Genomic DNA, 22,137 nt, shown 5'->3' on the forward strand with positions numbered 1-22,137 from the left:
TTCTCGCAGTTGGGGATATTGAGTTTCATTTGTAGATTCTCCAGGTGGTCTTGGTATTTCAACATAGTGATCAGTCATGTTGAAGTCAATTCCATCTTGGAGCTTCAGACAAACTAGCTCTCAATGTTCCCGCCATGCGGGGAGGTTAGTTCCCTTCCGCACGCGCATAAATGATGTAGGATGCACCCGCCTTAGCATCATGCGGGATGGTCAACCCATAGACAACATAACGTTAAGTTACATGAAAACATAAAGCCAAAACATTCACGCATGGCGCATATAACATATGCTCACGCTGGTTCTTAACATGGTGCGCTCGCGCAGGGCGCACATAACAGATGCACGCGCTGACTAACATGGCGCGCTCGCGCAGGGCGCACATAACAAATGCACGCGCTGACTAATATGGCGCGCTCGCGCAGGGCGCACATAACAAATGCACGCGCTGACTAATATGGCGCGCTTAATATTCACAATCACCTAATTATTAGGTTGATTACTTAGTTTAAGGGGTTGGGAATTTACCGGGTGTCACATCAGGCCTCCCAAACTTAAAATAGGTTTCCCATACTGTTACCGTTATTGTTAAATTTTTTATTATATTATTACTATTAAAATATTAATATTAGTATTAAAATATTATTTTTGTTAAAATATTATTGTTAATAAAATAAATTTTGTTATTGTGTTTATTAAAATATTATTATTATTATTAAAATAATATTATTCTAAACATATAATTATTAGTATTAAAATTTATTATTATTAGGTACATGATACATGATATAATCTAGAGATTCAGATGCGGGTGTCAGGCGCCGACACAAGACTTTCGGAGGTACGTTCTTAGATTAAGAGTTAAATAGCTTATTGGATTACATCGAAACAGAAGGCAAGCAGGCAACAAGCTGCGCCGCTACTCCTTTTTGAATCGCAAAACCTAATCTTTTAAAAACTATATTTGCTGATCTTGGAGTCATAACATTACTATGCATGACCCGCTGAACACGGGTAAGTAGCTCCACAGCTTTAGGCGCGAGGAAACCAAAAGTGTCAAAAGCAAAAGGAATAAATACATGTTGGTTGTCATGACACGCCTTTTCATGTTTTGCCACCTTACCTGAAGCAGCTTTTAATGCGGCTTGACCGACCGCGAAACCACTACTCCCTAAGCCCACCAAAGGAGAAACCCCTGTTAAATCCACACACACGTGTTTCCCTCATATCCATCCAAACACCAAAATGTCAGCCGGTCGAAGAGATGATCTTCCCTCCGACTGGTCAGTCAGGAAATTCACAGGTGCTTCTTTCTTAACAGAAATTCCAGCTCGCCTGAATATATCAAAGATGTAAGGCCCCGTTACCGGTAGCCCTACTTTCGTGTACCTAATAATAAAAGCTTTCATAAAACATTTCATAACAAAACACGTCTTGTCTTAAAACATCATTTTGTCTTTCAAAATTAACGAAACATTAAACTTAAACGTCTTGAGTCTTCCGATGCCAGCCTCTTATTCGGTGCCACGTGTCTCCTCAAGCGAGCTGCCTCATCCTACTCACCTGCGTGCATACTAAAAGTCAGCTACGCTGAGTGAGTTCTAGTTAATCACATAATCATACAATACCTTTTTTACATTTCATACTTAACCTCTTAACTTTCTTTCATACACACATAATTGCATATACTTTCATTCTTACCTTCATACTTTCTTTACATACATAATCATACGTTTTAAAGAGCCTTTCGCCCTATAACCTCACAGATATTATAAGGGTCGGGTCCCTAACATCACAGATATTATAAGGGTCTGGTCCCTAACATCACAGATATTATAAGGGTCTGGTCCCTCTTCGTTACCATACAACCGTGCCTTTCCTTTGTTTATTAACTTTATCGCATTCATACATATGAGCAAATACATTATACTCACCTTATACGTAACACTACAACCTGACAGTACGTGCAATATCCGAAGATCGTTCACGTACTGACAAGCAATCATTCATACATTTCACATCATTCATATAAGGCATACACTTATCACTTAGGATAAGTGTATTAACAAACATATCGAGTATGCACACAGCCCTGAAAACATAACACAGAAGTGGGGCTAGAAACTCACCTGAACACTGTTACGTTCACCGTTAATCGTAATCCCTTTCCTCAGTTGTGCACGGCTGACTGTATAACAAGTATACATATCAATTAACTATCACTACTTATATCATCTTTCTAATCTTAATTACTACCCACAACGAACGGGGGTCCGGGGGCAGCGCCCCTGGCAGAGGGGTCTAGGGGCGGCAGTCCCTAGCAGGGTCCAAGGGGCAGAGCCCCTGGCTGGGGTCGAGCTGCCAAGTTATCTTGGAAAAATTTTATTAACATTAACTGTCTTAACACATTTTTCATTAGGTTTTTAATTTATTTTCTAATCGAACTTGACTTTAGGCGAAGTTAAACCTTAGGCGAACTTAGCTTTAGGCGAAGTTAAACCTTAGGCGAACTTAGTTTTAGGCGAAGTTATCAGTTAGGCGAACTTGGCCGTAGGCGAAGTTATCAGTTAGGCGAACTTGGCCTTAGGCGAAGTTACCTGTTAGGCGAACTTGGCCGTAGGCGAAGTTATCAATTAGGCGAACTTAGCCTTAGGCGAAGTTATCAATTAGGCGAACTTGGCCTTAGGCGAAGTTACCAGTTAGGTGTGACATCTGCCCCGATCCGACCCGACCCAGGTACCCGTTTCAATGATCCGATCTCTTTCATTTATGATTTAATATTTATTTATACTTATATTTTACTTTTAATAATAATAATATATTTTCTTTCCCGCCTCTTTCTCTCTCTTTCTTTCCGCCGTCCCGTCCCTCTTCTTCTCTCTTTCCGCCTTCTTTTCTCCTGTCGCCATCCCGCCATAGTCTTGAACCCCTTTAACTCCTTGTCCTTTGTTTCTTCCCGCCTAAGGTTGTCTGCGCAGCTCCACGCGCCGGACTCCTTACAAGGAAGCCTGCGTGAAGACCACCTGTTACTGCGATACGCGAGACGAACTGTCCCCGCAGCGCGCTAAGGATTTTAGTTCTTCCCGCGGCGCGCTATGGATACCGTTCTTCCCGCGACGCGCTAAGGAATATAGTTCTTCTCGCGACGCGCTTAGAATTGAAGTTCTTCCCGCGGCGCGCTTAGAATTGTAGTTCTTCCCGCGACGTGTTAAGGTTGGTTCTGTCTGCCTTCGCGCTCGCGCGCTCCAGCTTTCTCGCGCTATGTCTTGAGTCTTTTCTTCTGTTTAATCCAGCCGTTTACTTTTGTGTTGTCTTATCTTCTGTTCTGTTGACCTGACCTATCTTATGTCTGAAAAGCCACTTTCGGCGCAGCATGCGCACCAACCCCATTGGTTGACAGAAAAAGTGACTGACATTATCTTTTGAGATCTGCTTTTCCATGCTTGACCAGTACCTTTATCTGACCCGCCCATGCCTGTTTACTGTTCCCTGTCAGCTTTCTCTTGTCCCCTGCAGCTGCCATATCTTTTGATATCTTTTGCTTTTGGAATCTTTTACTTTTTGGAGATCTTTTCCCCTTTTCTAGGGATTGTGTTCCCTAGGGTTTCCCTATAAATAATAATATTATTTTCCTAACACATCACACACATACACTTAATTTAACCTCCTCCTTGCTCTCTCTGCCGCCTCCCTCTCTGCCTCCGTCTTCCTCCCTGTTCTGCCCTGCTTTTCCGGTAATATATATATTATATATAATAATTTACTTACTAATTATGCTTGTAATCAAGACTTAAAACAATAATCTTATTTATAGGTTAACTTGTGCTTGTTTAAAGTTGGTTCTTGCTTTATCTTACACCGCATCGTTTATCAAGTGAGTAATCTCGTACCTAATCCCTTTTTGCTTTTAATGTTTTGGGATGTTCATGTGTTCATACAAACTTAGAGTCTTAAACTGTTTATGAAATTTAGTCGCGCAGTATCCCATGTGTTGAGGACGTAGACTTGGCTGTTTATTTGTATGTGTGGATCATTAACCGTCTTGTCGGTCTATTCCGCAGTTCTCATGGTACCATTAGATGAACACGGGAGAACTATCGTTTATGATTTTCTCTTTTGTTTACACTTGCACAGTCTTTCTCGTTTGTGAGCTCAATTGTGAGCACTGGCAGTCTATGAATCTTAGAGTTGGTCCCGATCAGATTACACCCTTGTTGAAAACCAGACATACACATGTTGCGCGCAGATTTATTGTTATCTATGTATTGTATTAAACTTGATTTCTCACCAACACGCAAGTGTTTGACGTTTATTTTAACACATGTTCAGGTTTGCTGTAGCTACATTTGGAGCTTGTGGACACGTAGGACGTTTTTACTTTTGGACCTAGATTAAAATGTATCAAGACAAGTTATTGTTGTTCGAATATTTTGCCTTATAATATATTGAATTATGTTGCTTTATGTTATCTTGTGTTTACTTTGCGCGTGCGCGAATGAATGTATTTATTAAATATTGACACCCAATAGTGTCACGAGTAATGAAACAATATGTGGCGCCCCGATGTATAATCCGCCTTTGGTCGGGGTGTTACATTAGGCGAACTTGGCCGTAGGCGAAGTTAAGCTTTGAAGGCGAAGTTATCGTTTTGAAGGCGAAGTTATCGTTTTGAAGGCGAAGTTGCCCAGTTCGCAGGCGAAGTTGCCCAGTTCGCTACGGGTTTGGTTTTTATCACGCATTTTGGCGATTTTAATACCCTTGTTATGGTTCGACATCACCCACTAACGTTCCCTAACCATTTCGGTCGTATATATATACCCCGTATATACTATAAAGCTTGGATCTTTAAACTTTAAAGGTCAAAAACATACCTTTTGTGCTCGTTTGGATCTCGTTTAACTTGTTTAATCACAACTAATCGTTTACTCTCTCTCGGATCTTGCTCGTTTCTCTCCCTCGGCCGCCGGCCGTATATGGCGGTGTGTGGTGTGTGTGTGTTTTGGAGTGTGTTAGAGAATAAGATGGAAATGAATGATGGTTTAGGGTTTAGGGGATATTTATATCCCTTAAAGCCCATGGACCGAAGGCCCATTCTCATTTAACCCATCTCAATTAATCTAAGTCCATGATCCGTTCTTTACTCGATATTAATTAATTATTAACGCTAAATCACTAAACGTGACTTTCTTTATTTAACATTATAAATTTTAGGATGTTACAAAAGAGCACATCCCTAACCAGATCGTGTCGGTACTTGAACCCCGAGAGCTCTTTACAGTGCACCGCGTGCTCCCCATATGAGTCTAAACACGCTTTACGACAAACAGGACATATCTCATCAACCGGAAATAGAGGAATTATAAGGCGATACTTAAGGATACTACGATACTCCACTGGAGACATATGCTGGCCTAACCCATCTATAGGGATAGCAAGAAGAAAATCTTGAGCATGTGGTGCTTGTAGACACTCAAAAATGGCTTTTTGTCTGCTTGTCATGTTAAAGTGTGACTCCATGTCGTGAACAATTTTACTAAAAAGAGTGCTCACCAATGCATGCTGGGCTTTAGAGGGGGCGGTCTCTTTGTTAGAGAAACTGCTAAAATCGAAGCTTGGAATCATATCACGAAGACAAGCCAGAGCACAAGAATAATATAATATAATATAATATAATATAATATAATATAATATAATATAATATAATATAATATAATATAATATAATATAATATAATATAATATAATATAATATAATATAATATAATATAATATAATGTTATTATATTATATTATATTATATTATATTATATTATATTATATTATATCAAACGAGTGCTGGTTATGTTAGTGTGTTTTTTTAAAAAAGTCCACCAGTTTTGTCTTATTATGATTTTTTTTTATTTATTTTTCTTTCTTTTCTTTTCTTTTGTTATTATTAATGTTATTTATGATGATTATTATTATTATTATTACTTACTTATCAATAATATATTATTATTCAAAATTCGACAAAGGGTGTTTAGTTGCATGACTTATTTCGGAAAATTGACAGTGCAAAACGAACATTCAATTTATTGGCTAGCTTAGAAATGGGTAACTTGAATCAGTTACAGGGGCTTACTTGGGAAAACTGGCATTTCCAAACGAACTTTCAATTTATTGGCTGCTTTCGTTATCGACATCTCAAATCTATTTCTTCGATTTCTTCAAACTCTAACTATCTTGATCGTTGGTCACCACCGCAACCGTAGTTGTGTTCACTCAAACACATATCTGTCGTCACTAAGCTTAGGCTTAGGCTTATTATTATTTTTATGTTTAGTTGGGGGTATTCTAAGTTGATCATCTTGCGTATATTAAAGAATTATCGGCTTATATATATACATACAAATATATAGTAGATGTGCGGTATAAGAATTCATTGCTCCAACATAAGTAGCACCAGATCGAGATATTAGTTTGATGAGTTTGAATCTCTCGGATCCGCGGTATCCGCTAACGGCAGCGATAACGGGAGCCCATACTTTGGAGAGAGAAGTGGAAATTGGGTCATTGCTCCAACATAACGAGCACCAGATTGAGATATTAGTTCGAACTTGCCTAAATCCACGTTAGCATACGTGTCAACCGGTTCAGGTAGTCCGAACTAATATCTCAATCTGGTGCTCGTTATGTTGGAGCAATGACCCAATTTCCACTTCTCTCTCCAAAGTATGGGCTCCCGTTATCGCTGCCGTTAGCGGATACCGCGGATCCGAGAGATTCAAACTCATCAAACTAATATCTCGATCTGGTGCTACTTATGTTGGAGCAATGAATTCTTATACCGCACATCTACTATATATATGTATGTATATATATAAGCCAATAATTCTTTAATATACGCAAGATGATCAACTTAGAATACCCCCAACTAAACATAAAAATAATAATAAGCCTAAGCCTAAGCCTAAGTTTAATGACGACTGATATGTGTTTGAGTGAACACAACTACGGTTGCCGGTGGTGGCCGATGGTCATGACAGTTGCAGTTTGAAGAAATCGAAGAGCCAGATTTGAGATGCCCATACCTAAAGCATCCAAGAAAGGGTTCGTTTGGCACTGTCAGTTTATCACAAGGTAATCATTGTAACTGATTAAGTTGTTCATAACGACAGCAGCCAATAAATTAGAAGGTCGTTTCACAATGTCAATTTTCCCATATGAGTCATGCTACTTAACGCCCTTTGCCGAATTCCTAATAATAATATGTTATTCATAAATAAAATAATATTAATAATAATTATTATTATAAATAACAATAAATAAAAAAAACATAAAACATAATAAGACAAACCGGTGGGTTTTTCTAAAAAAGCCCACTAATACGCCGCATATAGAGCTATACGCGGCGTATTAGTTTTATTGACAACCTACCGGCAAAAGCCGGGCCAGGTTGTCAATTCGTACCCTTATACGCCGCGTATAGCTCTGTACGCGGCGTATTGCTTTTATGAATTATTGGAGCCCGGCTCCCCCCCTTCCCCTCATTTCCTTTTTTTTATTATAAATGGGTGTTGTCTCTCTCGACGTTCAACCAAAAAACAACATAACATTTGTAATATATATACCCACAATGTCTAGGTTTAACCATTTATTTCCGGAGGAGGAGCCGGGTTACGTCGCTAACCATCGACCTGGCACGTCGTGGTTACCCGACTCGAATCAGGTTTCGTTATATATTTATTTAGTATGAAGTTGGTAGTTTTTTTTTACTAACACTTGTCACATTACGTTTTGTTAGGAGTATGTCGGGTATGATACCCAGTCCCAACAACCTTATGGTCAGGCTAGCTCATCGGGGTTACCAAATTTGAACCAGGTTTCGTTATATATTTATTTAGTATGAAGTTGGTAGTTTTTTTTACTAACACTTGCTACATTACGCTTTGTTAGGAGCATGTCGGGTATGATACCCAGCCCCAACAACCTTATGGTCAGCCCGAACAGTTTTATGGTAACACTGGCTCGCCAGGCTTCCCAAATTTGAACCAGGTTTCCCGTACTATTACCGTTATTGTTATTTTTTTATTACAGTATTACTAGGGTTATTGTTAAAATGTGATTGTTATTAAAATATTATTATTGTATTATTATTATTATTATTAAAACGTTAGTATTACTAAAATAGTCTTATTGTAAATATATAGTTATGGAATGCTAACTACCACAACCATCATTTATTCTATGAACACCACACCACTTTCCACACAATACTTTCACATAATTAAACAAAAACAACTAATAATAAAAACGTAAGCATGGAGAATTGGATGCCTCAAAAACTCCACGTGCATAGAGGAATAAGGTCCACATCATTCCACCCAACTCGAACACACCTTGTCCTCAAGGTGGCGGTACGGTTCATTCTTCGAGTCAACGATCATAAACAACTGCGGTTTAGTACACTTATGGCCTGACGTATACATTTCGTCGCAATTGTAGCGTAAACCCTTGTCATGACAGTCCCTTAGTTCTGTACTTGTGAGTCGCCTAACGGGATTAGGAGCCGAAAGGGCTAACTGTTGAGCAGGAGGCCGCCTAATATTCCAACAATATGAGTGGAACTCTTCTGGGTTGTAGGCTGACGGGTCACAATTAGGTCACCATGAGTAGACCCACGATCCAGATTGAGTTTTTGCTTAACCAAGCGAGTTAGGTCAATAGCATCCGAGAGTCCAACCTAATGTAATCCTTGAGACCGCCTAGAACACAGCCTATTAGAAACGACTACGGCAGGTCACTCACCTGGTGAGAAAGTCGCTCGAATTCTTCTTGATACGCGGCTACCGTTGTGGTCTGTTTCAGGCGGGTAAGGGCTTCAATGGGATCTTCGTATTCCGTGGACCGAAACAAGCCAGAATAGCCTTAGAAAACTCATCCCAAGTCAGGGGGCCCTTGGACTTGGTAAGTCAACGGTGCCATTGGTGAGCGATGTCGTAAAGGTGGAAAGAGGGTAGGTTAACCTTATCACCATTGGTGACATTTTGGAACTCAAAGTACTGCTCTGCTTGATACATCCAGCCGGCCGGAGTACCTCCACTGAAACAGGGAAATAAAAGTTTCAAGTTAGGCTTTGGAGCAACGGAAACGGGTTGGCCACCTCCCAACGATAAAAGTCTCACACAGAGCTTTCATGGTTGCGGTGAGGTTTTGCATCTCAGTAAAGATCCGCTCAAACATTGTGTCATTTCCAGCGAAGAGCTCATAGGTTTCTTGTTGGAATTCAGCATTAGTTATTTTGTGAGAGGCCATAGATCATCGACGCTCTGATAAAGGAGATACAATACCTTCCCATATCAGGTTGATCCACCTTAGACGTGAAACCAACAACACTAACCCAAAATTTACGTAACTCGTAAACCATTTTCTTAAAAGAAGATTTTCTCGCTAACAAAATATCTTAGTGATATATTTAAGATTCAAGATCCGCAAGTTATCTTACCCATGGTTGAAGTAGTTGTTACAACAAAGAGTTGTAGGACTTAAAAATTTTGAGAGTATTTGGTAAATGGTGGTAACATTTGATCGGTGCATTTTATGTATGTTTATTTGCTCAGTAAATAATTAAATGCATTAATCTACCTAACGTAGTACTTCAATAAATTAATAATGTTGAGACCAGAATATTTTATTAATTTAGCAAGATATTATTATATCGATAAATTAATATATTATTAATTTAAAGAGCTGTCTTATATTCGTAAGCAAATCTCAAATTAATGCATCAATCTTCAAAATTTCCATGTCCTTTCAATGAAAGATTTAAAGTTGAACTCAATATAGATTTGAAGTTCACAAAAACAAGTGACTATAGATTCATTTTTTACTAAGCAATCCTAGATTTGAAGTTCACAGAAAAACAAGTGATCATAAATTTATTTTTTTACTAGACAACCCTAGAATTTTGAAAATATTTTAATAATTATTAGTTTATAGTTTCGCTGGAACCAATATATTTACATTCGGATTTCAAAAAAATTATTATTTTATTATTTTATTGATTGGGGTCTAATTTTGTACTGGTCCCAAGTTGGGACCGGACAAATTATTAACTTATCGAGTATTAAATTATAGAGGTTCTATTGTATTATAATAAAAGAAAATAACATGTGACACATGTCACTTGCAGATTCATTCCTAGCCTAAATTTCCTACTCAAACTATTTTTTAATTTTATGAAAATATATTTTGTCAATGTAATCAAAATATATCAATCTATATTTGTATTGGTGCAACATTACCTACTGAAAAAATCCGCAGGTTGTCTCTTGCCTGCCCATGGATTTAGCAGCAAACAAATAACCAATTACCTAAATTATAGGGATTAAATATATACGAGTATTTATGCTAATATTTATATCTTTAACGAAATCAAATCTTATTAAATCAATTTATATACGCTTTTGAGTGTAGGACATGAATGTGGTAAAATTTAATGAACGACATTTATAGGTATAAGATAATAAAGACAAAAATAAATTATGAATGTATAACAATTTTATTCTCGCATATTCATTCAACCTCCATAAATCTATGAATTTTTCATCCATCTATTTTGAAACTAAAATGCAAATGCATGTTTTATTCATGCTCATTTTATATATGATGTTCTTATTTTATGTCATTCATAATATAACATATTATCATCTTTTATAAGAATTCACTATTGTATTAAAAAATATAATTATAACTTATAAAATCATTAGGCTCATCTTTTTCGTTATTATAAAGAAATTGCGTGAGAATACACTACGTATTCGTATGCATATTCCGTTAAAAGTATAATTTGAACTTATAAAACCATTTAATTTAATAAAATATGGTTTCTTTTTTAAATTTAATAATTTAATTTATATAGTTTAATTATATTTCTTTTAAGCATCTCATGTATTACATAGTTTTTATAGCTATTATTGTTATAAGCGGACATGAAAATGATCTAGAGTTATATATTTAATGTAAAAAGGTAATGTTAAAAACATAAATGGTAAATGGATTTAGTGTAAAAAAGAAATGTTAAAAATATAAATGGTAAATGGATCAAATCTCATGTCAATTTACTATTATCAAGTGGCACTAAATAGGTAAATGATATGGTTATTATTATTATTATTATTATTATTATTATTATGGCAATAATAAAAATAAGGACATGGAAGAAAGAATCAAGCGGGCTGAAAAAAAGATAGTTATGGGCTGATAATTATTTTCTTGGCATGGCTTCGTAAACGGATTGCTATAACTGAGGCATGGGCCAAATTGTTCGGGTTGCAGCTTGCAACTAACTTACCAGCCCACATGAATTATTATATCTTAGAAGCTCGGAATGAAAAAGCTGGGGAAATTTTGGAAGAGGGAATTAAAATCAGGGTTGAGCACGGTTCGGTTTGGTTCGGTTATTAAGCGAAACCTAAAGCAAAACTGAAGTAATCAGTTATTTGAATATGCAAACCGTTCGGTTTTTCGGTTTTCGGTTTCTTGGTTAATTTCGGTTTCGGTTCAGTTATTTTCGGTTTTTTTTCAATTATGTGTTGACATAGAAAAAAATTAAAAAATAAAAATGCATATTTTAAGCTTGTAACATGTTAGAGTACCATATTCCACATATATATTGAATTCAAAAAACAAAAATAGACACGTGTTACGTGGAACTATATGAATACAAAGTTGCTAAATAGAGTTTAAAAATTAAAAAAAAAACATTAAAAATTTAGTCCCGATCTTCATTCATCATCTTATTTATTTATCTTAAAAGTTTAGTCCATTCCACATCATCTTGATAATCTTTATCAGCATCATTCGGTTCGGTTCGATTCGGTTTTTTAAAATGGATAACCGAATCGAAACCGAAATTTCGGTTTTTCAAAAAAATAAAAAATTAACCGTCGATTAATGCTTCGGTTCGGTTTTTTTGATTAATTCGGTTTCGATTCAGTTAATTCAGTTTTCTGCTCACCCTAAATTAAAATTTTAAAAGATATAAACTGTGTTACGATTTAGTTAGCATGCGTAGTTGAATAGACAATATGGTTTAACTAACCAACTCAAAACAAATTTAATGAAGGAGAGTAAGTTGTGGTTGGTTGCACAATAAACAAGGGTTGTCTTATTTAACATAAACAATAACTAGGTTTAAAAAAAAACGTAACATGCAAGATTTGTTATTATGTATTATAAATTCATCAATTTTAAAGGCAAAGAACCATCATTGAAATTTGGTGTTACTATTAATTCAAAGAAGGCACCTAAATGTGTGTGTTCTGCCTTGTTACACTTCGTCTTATTGCATCGAAATAGCCTGACCGTGCTAAAACATGAGCGGTGTACTTACGGATTGCGGTGGGTCAAGTTTGGGCCTGGTATTGGTAATCTCATACCCATACATGTTTGTAAAACCGTTTCTCATACCCGGCCTTTTTCCTATCTGGCATTTGTCCAATAATTACCCGTCAGGTATCGGACATACCCGCATGTAGCAGGTATATCCGTTAGTTTATTAAAAAAATACCCGTTGAGATTTTCAAATACTTTTTTTATCATTATAGTTCTTTTATACCTTTAATTCATAATTCATACAACTTTTACAAATTAAAATACAATACCCATAATATTTTTTTAATATATAAACCTATTAAAATGAAGCATTAATAGACAAATGTTTAAGGGAAATTAATATTTTCAGGTATATGGTTAGCATAAATGGCGTGCGGTTTCAGGTAATCAGCCGGGTATCTCCTAATCCCATATCCGACTAGAGCCGGCTCAACGTCCTCAGAGGCCTAAAACTAACTAAAATTTTTTAGGCCTTTTTCTCTTCTTTTCTTTATGCATATAAGGCTAGAGAGTATACAATAATAATAGAATTTTGATTATATATAGTGATAATAGATATGAAACAATCCTCTTTGGCTTGTGGCGTATCAATAAGTTACTAATTCTAAAAGAATTCTATTTTAAAATCTCATAATACATAGTTCCTATTTAAAATGGAGACCCTATTAAACTGAGGCTTAAAGCCATGGCCTCATTTAGCTTACCCAAAAGACGGCCCTGTACCCGACCCATACTCGCTAAAATTTTTAAATCATGATCCATATCTGACCCATACCCGTCAGGTTTCTAGTATACTCGTCCCATTTATTTCGGTTTTCAGCATACTCATCAGGGTGAACCTCTTTTGCCATCCCTAGGTGTACCAGATGAATTTAGTGGTCTAAAATCACCTGTATTTTCACCTTTTTTTGGTTTGGAAAGAAGGAAAAAAAAGAAAACACACACAATTTAACATCCCTAACTTTAATTAACATGTACACAATATTCTGAACCATTAAAAAAGTCTTTTGGATTGAAGATGATTCCCACAATCAAAAGTCTTTGAATACTCTAAAATATAATCCCCTTCAACACACTAATGCTCTCTCACTGCACTACAAAATCAGGTTGTTGGTTTTAACATACACCATGACCAACAACCTCAAAAGAGAGCCAAAAACACAATACCACAATTTAACAGGAAGAAGGACCATCCATAGCACTCACTTTCTTCATCAACCCTTTAACTTCACTCTCCAATTTCATTCTCGTCTCTAGTGGCAAACTACCCCCATGTTTCTCCAACATCAAATTCATCATTTCAAGATTCTTTTTTAAACTCTCAAGATCTTGACAAGGTTTCAACTTTAAAGGAGTATTCACCAGGCTTTTAACCCGAGTCTCAGATTGAACATTATCCATAGACGGATGTCGAATTTCATTAATTGTTATACTTCTTTCCACAATTTGAATTTCAGTTGAATTTGGCTTCGGTTTGATAGGAGTCTTGCATTGAACCATAGATTCGGCACCAGAAAGATGCTGAATCTTGTAATTAACAAGAACCGGACCAAACGGTTTATCATTTTGTAAATCCATAAATGCCCCTCCAACATTACAAGAATCAGGAAACACGACTTGCCCGCTAAGATTCTCAGTGAACACTTGCGTTTCAGACTCGATCAGTTTGCCATACTTTGAAAACACTGAATTTAAATCTTGAATGCATGGTAAAGGATGATCGGATGAAAACTTTAACAGAAAGGCAGTACCTTTAACTTCTTTCACATTATCTTGATTCACTTTGCTATAGCTGAGATCAGCACACGGTATCCCGACTTCATTTATTAATCTTTGATTTATGTTTTCATCGGTCCCATTTTCGTTCAGCAAACTTATGTTTTTCCTCTTTCTTCCTCTTTTCTTCGGCACATGACCCGACCCAGCTGGACCAAGACCCACCCGGGGTTCACCATGGTTCCTTGTACAGTCTTGGATTATAGTTGAACTTGGTGGAGCCTGCAAGTTTATGTGTTTCCTCTTTCTACCTCGTTTCTTGGGCAGATGACCCGACCCGGCTGGACCAAGACCTGCCCGGGGTTCAACATGGTTCCTTGTACAGTCTTGGATAATAGTTGAACTCAGTGTAGCCCGCAAGTTTATATGTTTCTTCTTTCTACCTCGTTTCTTGGGAACATGGCCCGACCCGGATTGACCAAGACCCACTTGTGGTTCTGTAAAACAGGGTTGGGTTGACGCAACATTCAAGAAATCATTGAATGCCCGTTTTCTGAAGTTGAATATAAACCACTCAACCGAATCAAAATTCTTACTTTCAAACGGATAATAGCAATCCTGAGCAACAAACAGAAGCTGAGAAAGCATCTCAGATGAACATACATTTGTTTGCATCACTTTCTTCTTTCTAGACCACTTCTTTCTCGGCTTCTTCACGCGTTGACTTTTACTTGGACCATACATTTTAGTCAAGTCATCTCCTTCGTTAACATCCATCATTGACTCTTCATCCTTAATCCCACATTCTCTCGTTTCAAATGGCTTTTCAAATTTTTCAAAACCATCATCAAAATACGGGTTTTCCTCTTCGGGCTTTATCTCAGTTTGACTCCCAAAAGTCAACATGAGTTGATCCATGGGGATTTCAAGATGCCCTAATGACCGATAAAAAGCAAATAAACAGTTTTTCTTGACAACATGATCAATCTTGTTAGGAACACAAACATCTCTTGCAAAATCTCTTATATAATCAAGAAACTTAACGGGTTCAAATCGACTCACCAAAAGATCACCAAAGTTACCATATTTCTCCATTTTAACATTTGAGAAGCACGAACAACTGAACTCGGTTCTCACTCGGTTACCAAGCTCAACAACAGCCTTATCTAGCGCATCAACAAACTTTTTGGCTTTACTTTGACTCGGCAACCGGTCAAAGTACCCGACAAACGGCTTCACTTCACAGACAGAGCACCAAACATAATTTCCATTACCAAAACATCTAACCAAACAATCATCTTGTTGTGTGGGCCCATTTAAAGCTTCTTTTGGTAGCTTAAAACCATCACAAACAATTGCAGGCCACCATTGTTGTTTATACTGTTTCCTGATTGTAGCCCACACAAGATCACCAACACTGACTTCAAATTCGTGTTGACGTATGGTTTTGAGATCTTGTGTCTTTGTCATTCCACCAGTCAATGCCACAAAAAGGGAAATACCTTTAATAGGAACATCTTTAAGGTTACTCGAGTCAAAAGATGTCTCTTTCCCTGAATTAAACGACTTAGGAAGCTTTCCACTCATTATATTCCCAATTTGAACGGTTTTTGGGGTTTCCATATGAACACTTTATCAGTTTGAAGCAAGCATGTCCTCACAGCTGAACAAAAATACAAAATAGACAGCCCTAATCATATATATATATATATATATATATATATATATATATATCAAGATGAAAGAAAGAAAGAAGCAGGTATAATGTTGGATTATGGAAGAACATGAAAACATAAAGAAGATTGATTATAATAAGAAACGTAAAATGAATGCAGAGGTACCTGAAGATGAGTAGCATACATTGTGGGTGGAATTAAGGAAGATGAATCCGAAAGAAAATGAGGGTTTTGATCGGAAGTGAGGGTATAGAAAGAAAGAAAGAAAGAAAGAAAGAAAGTGAAGAGTGGAAAGTTGGAAATTGGAACTACGCCTGAATGCTAGTGGTACACGTGAGATTTTGTAATCATTTTCCCTCTTAAATATACACCACCCTATCAAGTCACATCACTTTTGTTTTATTATATTTTTTTCTTCTTCTTATTCATCTTGCTTTTTTCTTTTTTTACCGACAGATCAAGAAATATTACTAATAAAAAGAAGAAAGCGCCTTTAAACGTGTCATTAAAGGGTACATATGGCACGTAAATACGTGTCAATGAGCCCCTGTTATAAATTGATTATCACACACATTATGACACCTATATACGACTAACATTTATGCATGTCATCGTATGATTTTTTTCAAATATATATATATACATAATATTTTTTTACTTTAATCACACAAATATAACATCAAAACTATCCATTTCATTTCATTATTAGTTAAAACATTACAAATATTCCAAGTTAACAAAAATATTAGTTAATAGTCAATACAATACACCACTAACAGAAAATAAACTTTGCAGCGTAATCTAGTCATTCTTCTTGAATTTTATCAAAATCCGCATCTGTGTGTTCATCATTGCCTCCCAAAACCTAATAAGAAAATTAAACAACAAAAATGTTACAAAAGAAACTCGTAACCCTTCCGACCCGAACCTGTTTTGTCTTGTATCCCGTTCAAACCCGTAATTTTCCCATCCCGAACCCTTGACCTGTAACCGCCCCACAAACTGCAGATACCAACTTCAGTAAAAACACTTCTTTTACTTAGATTTTGAGTAAAAACAAATTTTAATGAGCTGCTTGGTTGGAGGATTTTAAAGGATTTCATGGGATTTGAAATTAGAATTCCATTGCATAACCTGGGTAAAAAATGGAATTGGAATTGGATTTACTTTCCAACAAATTACTTCATTTAAATAAATTCGGATTTATTCCCTATTCTAAAGGAAAGTTAAAATACCTCAGGAATCTCACAACTTTACATAAATAACCCTCATCTCACTGCCATATATTCTCTCCATTCAACCTCACGAACCCTAGCTGCCATGTACGCTCCGTTCAATCTCGCAAGAACCCAACATGTCATGTTCCATCTGTTAGAAATCTCCTCCATCGTTCTCGTTGGGAGCACCGGTGGATCTCCATCATCGTTCTCCTTTTGTTTGGTGAGTATTTCCCCTTTTTCTTGCTTATTAAATCATCTATTCTTGGTAATTTGTTTGAATTCGTGTTGGTTATTTGATAATTTGAGACTACCAAGTATACTTTCTGTAGTATTTAATATGAGTTTTTATTGTTTTTTCAATTGCACACCATGTGCTCGACATATTGCCTCAAAGAATATCGGTTCGTATTTTTTGATTAATTGTCTAGAGAATATGTTTGTTTATATTAATTTTATTAAATTTATAATGGTTGAATACTTGTAGTTTATTAGTAGGATTACGTAACTTTATTAAATGCTTCGTTGGGAATTTTTTTGGATTAAAATTGCATATTTTTAGAATTTTTTTTATTAATTAAAATGTAATAAAAGATAATATTAATTAAAATTTTGGTTTGGGGGGGGGGGTGGCAAAGGTTATGGATTTGGAAGAGTTTGGGGTTTTGATATGGTGTAGGCTAGTGTTATGTATTTACTAGTTTAGGATAATTATGTCTTTTTACATGTTTTTAAATTCCAATTTTATTAACAAAGGTACCAACCAAACACATAAAGGATTTCTAAGGAAATCATTTCAAATTTCAATTCAAATTCCTTGCAAAACATTCTGCGAACCACACAGTCCCTAGTTCAATTAAGATCTACCTGCAGATAGGTAGCATGTTTGTAACATGTACATTAATATTCAATACAAAGGATAATTTGGTAACATATTCATTTTAAGTTTTCATTATTATTTTCAAATATATTAAATTCAATATATATATAAATGCCCAATGTTAAATTGGTAGCAAATTCATTCTAAGTTTTATTACTAAATTAAATAAACAGAGAAATAAAACTGAAACTTATGGCAATAAGAGACTCGTAACCTATCCAAGAGAATTAGAACTGAAACTTATGGCAATAAGAGACTCGTAACCTGTCCAACCTGAAAACATTACGTCCTGCAACAAGAAAATTTAATATAAAAATCCCAATAGTGATTTGGTAACAAATCCATTCAAAATTATCATTACTAAATAAAAATAATAATAAAAAACAAAGAAAAAAACTGAAACTTATGTGAATAAGGGACTTATATCTTGCCCGACCCAAACCCGTTCATTCCGATAACCCGAAAAAGTAATTTTAAATACCCAAGGGTAATTTGGTAATAAATTCATTCTAAGTTTTCATTACTGAATTAACAAAAAGGAAACAGAAAACTAAACTGAAACTTATACGAATAAGATACTTGAAACCCGTCCGTCCCGAGCCCGTTCTGTCCAGTAACTCGTTCTAACCCGTAAGCCGCCCCCCGACCAAACCCGTTCTGCCCTATAACCCGTTTTAACCTGTAAGCCGCCTGACCCAAACCCCTAACCCGTCCTCCCATAGGCTGTTCATACACTTTTTTACTTAAGCTTTGGATAAAAACAAATATTTAGTCAAAACTTGATGAGACTTTTATTTTTTTTCAGGTACCAACAGAACAAAACTTATATATATATATATATATAGGCTAAGTATAAAATGAAAACCCATTTGAGTTGTGAAAACTCTAGAAACCCATTCTCAACCACATGTTTTTAATTAATGTTTAAATCTTGTGGTCCACAATTAAAGTGAATAAAAAATGTAAATATAAATATAACTTTTTCTCTCTCCTGAAAACATATATAAAAATTAGTAAAAAAATGTTAAAAAATAGCAAAACATTTTTTTTTGATGTTTCGATGTTTTGTATTAAATGCTACAACATATATTACATGTAACAAAAAAAAAAACGATGTTACATAGGATTTTCACAACTCAAATAGGTTTTCATTTTAACCTTACCATATATATATATATATATTTATATATAATATATATAATAATTAGATAACTATGATACTGGTTATTCAAATTACAATTAATACTTTGAACAAACTTACTACAAGAAAATAACAAATCAAATACAACAATTTCGAAACCAATTCCTTTCAAATTCATGCCATAAGTTCAACTACAAAGATTACACTTTATTTTTATGTTTCTCAAGAATCGTAAACGAAAATACCCGACTACATAATTTGAGCAAAAAGGCGAAGATGATTTGACACTAACCCAAACTGAGAATGTGCTAAAACGGGTCAATGGCCCGAACATGACCCCTGACCACAATAAGTGCTGATGGTAGAGTGCCTGGTCGCCATAAAGCGAAGTTTGAATATAAGTTCTGCAGAGTACTGCCACAAACTTCAATGGCGTTGCCCTGCAAAATACATCACGTTAATTAGTGGCATTAGCAGCCTAGCAATAAAAAAACTAGCAAACGACCCCCGCGCTACGCTGCAGGTTCTACACCTGTAAGGATTTGCTAAAAAAATAAAAAAAAATACCTTTTCTTTGTACACATTCTTAAGCCTATCAGCTTCTTCATCCATAGGAAGGTCAAGTTTCTGCTACAAAAGCCGCGTGCCACCTGATGTCGATTCTCAAATCTAAATCGATCATAAACATACCACTTATAAAAAGAATATCACAAACATCTTGAAGTTTAAGCAATACATACTTTTCAACTGTGTCTAGCATCTATTAAATGCCCATATTTAAACTAATATCCAGATTCATATATATCAAGAATTAGTTTGAATTTCCTATCAGGTGCATATAACCAGGTACAGTCACCTTTGTAATTGTTACTATATAACATTGTAAGTATCATCATCCAATAATCTAAAAAAATATATAAAGAAAAAAACAAAAATCACACGACAATACTTAATAGACCTGCGAATTAGGGCTTTGTATCCTAAACATTAAACACAAATCATACGATAATACAAATAATCTGTAAACTAGAGCTTTGTGACCTAAACAAAAAACACAAATCATATAATACTGGGCACATATTTGTAAATTAGGGGTTTGTATACCGAACATAAAACACAAATGATAGAACAAAGCACACAGATATGTGAATTAGGGCTTCATATCCTAGACAATAAACACAAATCATATAATAACGCGCATAGATCGGGAAATTAGGGCTATATATCCTAAACAATACACATTCAATTAGCATCCACTTACTAATCGTCAATTTCTAGAGCAGCGGCGCGTATAGAGGATGCGTTCGAAGCATATGAGACATGAGATTGTGCCGGCCTAGTGTACTTTCTGAAAGAACTAGAATACCGGAGTTCACATCTAGTTCGTCCGATCTGTTGGAAATGGGTAGATGGAGTTGTTGAGAGAAAACTAAGGTCATTTAAAATCAAAGGATGACACACGCGCAAATATTTGAAAGTGTGATTTTATATGTTTTCTTTTATCTTTTATGACACTAAAGGAGACACTAAAAAAGGCATGTCATCGTTTTTCCAAATTAAAAAAAAAATAGATAATTTTTTATCATACACGCTTTTGCACGTTATAAATCGCTGCGTGTCATAGTGTGTATGTCATTAAAGCCCATTTTTCTAGTAGTGTAGCCCAGCCAAAAACATTATAGACGTTAATACCCAGACAAAAACCAAACACCCAAACCGCCATAACCCTTATAATAGATCAAAGTTGAAATCCTCCCATCTCTCCCAAGTTAAGCTTGTATGTTTTGACATATTCCAAACCCATAGAAAACTTAAAGCCTTTATTTCCCGTATTACTCCACTTAGATTAGTTCCTTTCCTTCAAACGCTGACTTGTTTCTAACTTTTTAAATACACAATATTGTTGTTAAGCAAATGTCATGAAACACCTTTGCTTTCCAGGTATGCAAACTTAAGTATTTAAGCACTTCAAGAAGATCTCTGATTGAAAAAAAGAAAGAAGAAGTTAGGCACCTTGTACCAACTCACAATTTTATCGCAAATTAAGTGTGCAAATCTACATGATGAAAACAAGTGCTCCGACGACTCCTCCTCCTCCCTACACATTGGAGACACGACCGAACCGACGTCGATATTACGTTTTGCTAAGGCAAGTAGCACCGGTATTCTTCCCATTCCCGACCTCCAGCCAAAATCCCCACTTTTTATGCAAAAAATAGTTTCACCCGAACAAATAATTCCCGGGGATGCTTATAACAGAAGTCATGCTTTTCTTTAAAGTCTTTGGTGAAAACTCTTAACAACCATTCATACCCCAAACAAAACGGTCTCAACCGGTTCGCAAACTAATATTATGGCAGAATTGAAGCAACTCCTTTAGCTCATCTAATTCCCCCCCCCCCCCCCCACTCGGCTCTCTACTCCAACTCCAAACTTCACATACCTCCCCCATATACATAACCAAGCGGGCCAAAGCACTACAATATTTATTGATTTCAAGTTCAAAAAGCCAAGGGAACTACGAGAATAAAAAAGAACCGTCACATCATCTGTCAAACCATAAACATATTTTCGAGCCATTGCCCATCTCCTACCTTATCTCCCTTTCAATATTTATCCCAAACTCCTCCAATTCTAATGCAATCCTAATAATTTGTTTCTAAGGCCCCTCTAAGGAAGCTTTAGCAGGCATCGCCGACCAGGAACTATCTGAAATATGAATTGACCAAACTATATTTCTCCACATCCCGTCTTTCTCTTTTTTAAACCTTCACCACCATTTTGCTAGCATTGCGAGATTCATTATACGTAAAGACCCAAGACCAAGGCTGCCTTTGCTTACTGTTTCGACCACTTTGTCCCGCTTGACCCAATTAGTTTTCGCAACTTCCTCAGAACCTCCCAAAAACAATGGACGCCTTATCCTATCGAGCTTCTTCAATACCTCAATCGGAGCCTTATAAAGAAAATAATAAGTCAGTAGAGAATTCAATACCACTTTTAATGTCGTAAGACGCCCTCCAATCGACAATTTTTTGGCTTTCCAACTAAAAATCGTTTTCTAAAATAATTCTACCACCGGGTCCCAAGAAACTACCAGGTTCATGTTACCGCCCATCTTTAACCCGAGGTATTT

The 22,137-nt window shown here is 36.0% G+C and overlaps 1 protein-coding gene across 1 annotated transcript; it reads right to left on the reverse strand.

The window, feature by feature from the left end:
- Positions 1–13,417: 13,417 nt before the first annotated feature.
- LOC143633035 (PWWP domain-containing protein 5-like) lies at positions 13,418–15,710 on the reverse strand. Its single transcript, XM_077101411.1, has 2 exons — positions 14,594–15,710; positions 13,418–14,473 (listed from the first exon to the last, which is right to left on the reverse strand). The coding sequence occupies exons 1-2, from the start codon at positions 15,708–15,710 to the stop codon at positions 13,545–13,547; spliced, it is 2,046 nt and encodes a 681-aa protein (XP_076957526.1). The 3' UTR covers positions 13,418–13,544.
- Positions 15,711–22,137: the final 6,427 nt, after the last annotated feature.

This window comes from Bidens hawaiensis, unplaced genomic scaffold (genome assembly GCF_021521415.1).
Source record: "Bidens hawaiensis isolate Kalapana, Puna unplaced genomic scaffold, B.hawaiensis_p1.1 tig00006604_1, whole genome shotgun sequence".
In the NCBI taxonomy this organism is placed as follows: Eukaryota; Viridiplantae; Streptophyta; class Magnoliopsida; order Asterales; family Asteraceae; genus Bidens; species Bidens hawaiensis.